The sequence below is a fragment of the Onychomys torridus genome, chromosome 10, assembly GCF_903995425.1.
Source record: "Onychomys torridus chromosome 10, mOncTor1.1, whole genome shotgun sequence".
Classification (NCBI taxonomy): Eukaryota; Metazoa; Chordata; class Mammalia; order Rodentia; family Cricetidae; genus Onychomys; species Onychomys torridus.
The window spans coordinates 2,883,138-2,891,302 of record NC_050452.1 but is presented as its reverse complement, the minus strand read 5'-3'; the positions used below and the strand labels follow the sequence as shown (position 1 = coordinate 2,891,302).

The following is an 8,165-nucleotide window of genomic DNA, read 5'->3' as shown; positions in this document are numbered from 1 at the left end:
ACAGATGTTATATTTATTTATTCCTCCTCTGAGGAAAAACCATAAGAAATTGCTGTTTTTATAGACAAAGATCATGTGTAGCAATCTCATGTTGTTCAGCCAAATGTGCTATTTTAAAATGGTGGAAAAGTTTTAATTCTTTAGAACTCAATGTGTTATTTACTCACAGTTGTCTTGATCTTGTTGTTGATCTACTATTATAAGCTAGTTTATAGGAATAAATGCCAATATTTGCTACTTTCTTCATTAGGTTGAGGGAGAATGCAGCTGCAAGAAGTTTGTTACATCATGTACAGTCTGAGAAGTAATGGAAGGCACTTGGGACTCTTCCTTCAAACCAAGTGAAATGGATGTTTAAAACAATCCTGTTTTAGGTATCCAGGACACTAGAGATATACTCATTCCTGTATGTTTTGCAAAATCCTAAGAACCATTAGCTGAGAACCAAAACTGTATGCACTAAGGTATTCACTAAGTGTTCAGTGAACTAAGAAGCAATCATACCAATTAAACTCTTGGACTGTCACATGAGATGATCTGAATTTCTACAGAGCTTTAAGCATGTGTTAAAAATGAGAAAGGCATTTATTAAAAGTTAGATTGTGATTGTCAGTCTATCAGCCTCACTGCATCTAAAAGTACTGTCAAGACATGGAAATTGCCTTTTTTGCAGGAATGATTAGATAGCAAATTTATAAAAAACAAACAAACAAACAAACAAAAAACCTCCCCTGTAAGTGTTACTCATGTGATCAATGTACTCTGCTTTTAAAACTGGGCTAATGCTCAGTTTAGGAAGCCTTGTTTTGCCATATTATTTACAAATTCTGAGAAGGCTTGTATACTATTGTATATTTTCCCCCAAACATGTAAAATAGCTTTTATAATAAAAAAAAAACTATTTTAGTATTTCTCTTCCAAATACAAATTTAAAGAGTGAGAATTTTCCTACAAAATTTAACTGTAACTAAATAATTCTCTTAGACACTGTAACAGAAAATGGTGTGAATTAAGATAAGATGTCTCTTGACTAGTAAGTCCTTTGTAGGCATATTTAAAAATGTGCCTTTTTCTATACTTAATCCTCTACATTACTATTATTATCATAATCACACAAAGTAAAATGATATTCAGTGGCTATTAGAAATCTATTCTATTTAAGAGAAACATTTCAAAACAGACAAAAATACTGTGAGATTAAATAATTTATTACTGTTGCTAAGATGAGCACATCTACATATTACTCAATTTTATGTAGAACTTTAAAAAAATAGTTTTAATACCGTATCAAAATTTACACAAGTATCTTGTCAAAAGACCAATGTCCTTTGTATCTGCTACTGCAGGCTCTGCTGCAAGCACAAAACTTATTTAAATGTCTCCAGATTGTAGGAATACAACAATTGAGGGATGCTTCTATGAAGAATGGTGTACACATAGCAAACAATTTTCTCTTGGACACTAAAATATAACATTTTAAAGGAAGAGTCTTAAATTATAACCCAGTTATGGTAATTAGAAATATCCTTCTATATTGAATGAATTTGTAAGTATTTTCAAAAAAATATTTTAGAAAAGAATTTCAGAGGGCAGTTTTTAAAATCATAATTACACTTTTTTACTATAACAAAATTCCTTCTCATCCCCCTGCCAATAACCATTAATATGCTATACAATAAGACCATTTAAAAACAACACAGAATATTGACTGTAAATCAAATCATAAGTTTAGAAGATACCCAGGAATTGTTGTATCCCTACTTTTGTAATCTTAAACTACAGTAAAAACAACATTCTGTCACAGGCCTCTTGCACATTCATACAAGAAACTATCATTGCCTTTAGATAAACACAAAATATCTATCACAGCATTTCCAGTACACACATTCTAATATTATATATCTATACCAAAAATAAGAAAACTAAGCAAAGCTAGCACACCTCAAGCAATCTGAACAGGAGCTTTTAGCCTCAATAATGGACATGCGTTAATTTCATAAAACATTAGATAACTGCAGTAAATAGGCAAAGAAAGCTTTTGTTTCATAAGTGCAGTGCAATATATTAAATTTTACATAAAGTTTATTAAATATACAGCATGTCTAGAAACTAAACTGTAGAAATAGACAATCTCACAGCTCAAAACACATAGAAAAATTATGTTTGTTTTCTTGTTAGTTGACATTGATATGATGAATATATATGGTCCAAAGACATGCCTTTATAAACAACTCATAAAAATTAAAATATTTGTTTGACCAACTGAAATAAATGATACTCTCTGATAAGCACTTTTAAAATTCCTGTTACCTTTCCAGCTTGTAAAAGAATTTGTGATATTTTTAGCACCTCGGAGTTCAAAACAGAAATCAAATATTACCTTGCATCCAACTAATTATGCATTAGGAAGCAATCTTTCCTCAACTGAAATATAGGAGGGAGCTTCCCTGTCTTGTATGCTGGAAAATACCTCTTCATATATTCCACATAGTAGTAAGTCCCCACCATTAGTTACAATGAACCACCTCTATCGAAGCCATGGAGGCTCTACTGCACTCATCCAACCATGCAGACTACTCAATGTGTGTAGTATAGGTGTGGAGAGTTGAAAACATTTCAGCTGTCATGAAACTATTAATGAAATGATGATTTTCCAAAGCTACCTTGAGATTGCTGTGAACACTAAAGTGAGAAGTATAGGGCATCTTAACTTTATGGGGAATTTGTACTGAAGGGCTCAGAGGGGAGATATGTGCAATGTACAATCACTCTGTGTGATGCCATGAGTCCCATTTTGTAGGAATCAACTTTTTTTCTTTTTCTTCTTTTCTTTACTTTCTGGTAGTGGTGATTTCAAGTTTGAAGGGAGTTCTCACATGGGCCCTTTGTACTGGTTTCCTGACAAATGTTGCCTAATTCCAGGACAGGAGCCTGCAGCATCTCCAAGTTTCCTCCACACAACCTTAAAAGAAAAAGAAAAAGTAAGCATCTTACATGTTGTCTTGCAGAAACAGATGTATGAGTTTCAGGGGGATTATGAGAGGGCCAAAGATAGGTGCAAAGACAAGACGAACTCCACACGGATGGGTTCAAACATAAAGAAAGCATGATAATGACAGTTGCTAAACACAAGAACTTCTTTGGAGCTAGGATGCTTGCTACACTTTATACTCCAGCAATGAGAGCTGACATTATAGAAGGATTTGACATCTCCCCCTAGCTATCTAAGTAGTACTCAACTTTGACTTAATAATTCCCACCTGCAGAAATTTTGAGGATGCTGGCAGAGAGAAGCACTGGTATCTGTATTTTTGTTTGAAGCTCTCAAAGTGATTTTAATGTACATCTAGAATAAAGAGCCCTTGGTTAAGAGCATACTGGCTCCTATAACATACATCTATAACAAAATATACAAAATGTCTAATTCATCTAGAAAAGTGAATTTGTATTCTTGAGCCACAAGTCCTAATCTTCTATTCTTAGTTTCCTGATCTTTGCAAAGTAGGGTATGGACTTGTCATGAATCTCAGCTAATGAGCTACTGGAGAATTCTCTCAGATTTCTTGAACAGAAAACAACTAAACATAGGGTTAAGGGAATTCAGAAATTATTGAAAGAAATACAATTCACCCTATTAAATAGTGGGCCATTTTGGATTGATATTAGACAACAGGTAAAATTAAGAGTTAATGAGTATAAAATTATTGAGGTCACCAGAAATTCCAATATACAAGCATTAACTAGAACAAGCACATGCATGTCCACACAGTAAAACAACCACAACGCCCCTAGAATGCTCACTATGAGGACTGTTAGACCGATAAATCTCACACAACTTTATAGTGCTCTCGTGAACTCAATTAGAAATTGAGAGACTATTTTTTTTTTTATTTTGCCTTTAATTAGAAGTAGATTCGTCAGGGCCATCCACTGCCATTTACAGTGATACACGGAGAGTTCTGCTTTTCTTCATTTCCAGGACAGCAGAACTAAGACAGTCACCACTGCATGGAGAAACAGCCTATTGCACTCAAGGGGAATTTTAGTTACAGCCTTTAAATACCAGGAATAGAATTTTGTAGCAATAGACAGCTTCAGCTATACACAGGAAGTCAAGGACATCTCAAAAGATACCATGCATTTCCTCTTTCTAGCCCATAGATATAATCAGTTCTACCAAGAATGTTTTGAAGTTCTGGTTTGGAAGTAAGGGATATATTTGCAGACCGCAGAATAACTACACATGTAAAAACACTGCAAGTTGCAACTAAAAAGTACAACTCTTCTTCAGTTACTAAGTTATAGAACACAATGAGCCACATCCAGGCATTACAATGAGGTGAAAGGAAATTCCTACATAAGGCAGAACTCTGGAATAAAGCAATGACACTAAGTGGGTACTGTATGGATGAAAAGAAGAGCAGGGCTGTACACACAAGTATGATTGAGATGGCCAAGTATCTTGATTGTCACTGGGAGATTTCAGACAAACCTAAAATGACAAGGTTACTAAAGATGATGTTTATGGTTCTCAGGGAACAACATGTTTACCTTAGAAGAGAACCAAATAACTGTTCATTAAACAGTGCAATGATCTGTGGATAATAATCTTTTGGTAATTTGATGAAAGTCACCCACTTCCATCCAAGAAGAATATCAGAAATTGACAAGCTTCCCATTATCATGAGTTCTTCCAGAGACATACTAAATTTATAATGTCACACATATTTCTGTGACTTTATGAAAGTTTATAGATCTTCAAATTGGAAGGCATTGTAATCTTTGTTACCTACCTTCCAAGAGCATTATTCATGAAACTTCCTTGTAATCTTTCTTTATTACCCACCTTTCAATTGTCCTCTTGTGTTTATTCCCCGATATTTATTGTGTACTTTTGATGGACATGTAATTTTGTTGTTGTTGTTGTTTTGAGACAGGATTTCTCTGCTGGTGGCCATGCAATTTATAATGGTGTCATAGGTACTATTTTAAATGGTTTCCAAGTGAGTGTTTAAGAATCAGAGCTAAGGTGTGGTTTGCATTTTCCCTTTGTAATATAGGGATCAAAGACAAACATGAACAGGTAAAAAAGATACCCTAGAGGAATTTTGAAAAATAAATAAGAATGATGAGTTGGGGCTAAAAGATCACGAGAATATAGCATCCTTTTAAAGCAAGCAAAAAGATCAACAAAAACTAATCATGATCCCAAGATGTGTTCAGGAAGTTTTCACAAGGAAGGAAGGGAAGGAAAGGGACTGAGGGCCAAAGCCAATCTTGTATTAAGCATGATGGACAAGGTATTATCTGTAAAATACAGTTTTCATTCTTTATGGTGAGAGTTAAAAATAGTTGGCCCTCAAAGGAAACCTGGCTAAAAAATGGACTTCACCAGTTAGTTTGAGCAAGTAACTTCGTTTCTGGATCTTAGTCCCTTCAAATATACAATGTGAAGATTGGGTCTCTTGGCCAAAGTGTCACATCCAAATCACCTGTAATTGACGTTAAATAGAGAAATCCAATTAGGGAGCTTCACACACTCCTAGGAGGCCACAAGAAGATGCTTTCTATGTTTCTTTCCCAGTACTAAAGGGCCCATCAACAATTTTATTTCTCTTTTGACAGTCATTAAGTGAGAAGCAATAGATTCCCTAGATTTATGAATCAAAGCTGTAAATTTACAAGGTAAATATTCAAATGGAAAGACCTTAAGCACAAGTTGAAAATCTACATGACCCCCCCCCCCAAAAAAAAAAGAAAATCTACATGGGATAAACATTAGTGTATTTTGGAAATGATATGTAGAACCATGATCATCAAAAACAAACAACGGATATGTAGCAAAGAAAGGTGCTTTGAAAGGATTGCAAAATAAAAGCAGCCACAACACAGGCAAGCAAGAGGTTTGGAAATTCTCACCCCAGCACATATAAAATGCCCATGGGACTTAAAAATCATTTACTGGATTCCAGAAATATCTTGAGGTGGTGAACCAGATCTGAGAATATATGTAAAGCTAAAGGGTATTTCTAAAGAAGTTTGCTATTCTACTATATATATATACATACATGTATAAAATATGATGATAAAAACACAATACAAAAATACAAAGACAATTAAAATTAGGGCTCAACCTAATTTTGACTTCTTAAATTTAACAAATGTATTGTTCTACAATAATCCATTTAGATCTTCAAAGCTGCATGCTTGTATTCATGATTAAACTATATCAATTAACAATTACACTGTCAAGTTTTAGCTGAGTTCTCTGACTTCATAGATAGATTTCTACTCATCTGTCCCATTGGTGCACCTATCTTGCCTTATCAGTGTCTAAGCTTGAGTTGGCTATAAAAGGTGAAAACAATATGTAGTTTGATATGAAGGGTCCATATCTCATCTGTGAACCAAGTGAATATTAGCTAGCAAAGTAATTGATTTTGTTGGATTGTTCATTGTAAGTCTTCATTCTTTTTAAAATGTCTTAAATTCAATACTTAAAAATGTTCATAGGTCATTCTGGAATACAGAACTGACTGATCATTTCTGATCATACCCAGGGCTTTGCATGTAGTGGGCAAACATTATATTGCCAAACCCACTGATCTTGGTGGCTTTTAGCATGACTATATGAATATCCTTGTAATCAAACAAACTGAAAATTAAAACAAGGGCAATTGTTTTATTTTCATGTAAAAATGTAAAGACATTTGGTCAGGAATTTTCAAAGTAGATATTTTAAAGGAATAACTAAGCTGATGAGGCTGTCAACACAGAATACACAATCAAGCATATTAGACTTACATTGCACATTTCTCTGACTATAGCTTTTTCTGTCTCACTAAGGTCATGGTCATACTCTTTACCCTGTTGACGATCTATAGTTTCCTGAACATCCAAGACCTGGATTTGTTGAAAAAGAAAAGCAAATTTCACATGGGAAAAAATCTGTTAGTTTATGATAACACCATCAAGGACCTCCACTTTGTCAAATCTTAAGTTTTTTTCCATGTCTGCATATCAGAATGGATTCATATACGGCAAAATCTTTTTGAGATAGTTAGTTGTTCTGAAACCTGGAATGAATTACATTGATTTTTTTCAAGTGGCTGTTAAAAGCAATCTATTACATCACTAATAGTCAATTGAATTCATTCATGTTTAAAATAATTAAGTGCAGTTAATTTAGTCATTAAGATATCTAATAGTATGAATCATTTGGGGGATAGTCAATAACTTAATCCAATTCAACATTGAAAACAATTAATTATATACCAAATGGTCTGAGTGATATGTAGACAAGGCCTATAAAAAGATGGCTACAAAAGAATATGCATATGAAGTATGCAGATGAAGACTATGAGTTCAGAGTTCTTGCCTGGACTAGTACCTAAGAAAGGAATGTAGGGATGGATCTTGAAGAGAAATATCTCATGACTCCTTACAGTGAAAATATTCAAGCAACACTTTAAATATTTTTTCATTTGAGCAAATTGTGCTTTAACTGTCTTTTAAACAAGTTTATTGGCCTATGTTTCTACTTCTCTAAACTGCCCCAAAATAGGCTAAATATACTACTTTTATGCTGTCAGTCTTGCCAGGTAATAACAGCCTGTGGTACAGAGGGTACTATTTGTCACTCTTGTAGTGGTTTGCAAGCCAAAGCATTGATATAGAATAAAAACTAACCCTTATCCTAGAGCATCCACACTAAACTGTGACTTACTAAATAATTTATTCCTATTTTCATCATGGTCAGGAAGGTTACATCTAAGGGTCTGTCTCAGTAATTACCAACAAGGAATAATTAGGGTCTCCATGTCAAGTTCATAAACACTGAGACTAAGTTTAATATTGTAATTGTCTTATTCAAAAACTCCTCATTATCACCATCCAGATACCAACATTTTCTTTAAAAGTTTTGATACTAGCCTCATAATCATTCTTTACATACTGACATGAAATCACTGACTCTTCAAGAATAGAAAATTTAAAAATCCTCTTGAACATCACCCTACAAATTTGATTTGTAATACACCTCAAAATAGTGTGTACTTCAAGTCAGTTAATTTCTATTAAATTAAGCTCCAATTAATAACATCATATACTTTGGAGGCCAGAAGTATACTTTTACTAAAATAAACCAGCTTTTCTCACTGATTTAC

At 33.8% G+C, this 8,165-nt stretch overlaps 1 protein-coding gene across 8 annotated transcripts in view; it reads right to left on the bottom strand.

Annotated features, from left to right (window-relative positions):
• Positions 1–1,187: 1,187 nt before the first annotated feature.
• The window catches only part of Ccdc85a (coiled-coil domain containing 85A), a 215,411-nt gene continuing 208,433 nt past the window's right edge, over positions 1,188–8,165 (bottom strand). For 3 of the 8 annotated variants that reach the window (XM_036200577.1, XM_036200579.1, XM_036200580.1), the window contains one exon: positions 1,188–2,962. In XM_036200577.1, coding sequence (XP_036056470.1) covers positions 2,873–2,962 — 90 coding nt within the window. In that variant the 3' untranslated portion in view covers positions 1,188–2,872. Of the gene's footprint in view, positions 2,963–3,260; positions 5,493–6,804; positions 6,904–8,165 lie in introns of those variants that run through there. The other 5 variants (XM_036200572.1, XM_036200574.1, XM_036200573.1 and 2 more) reach the window with 3 other exon arrangements.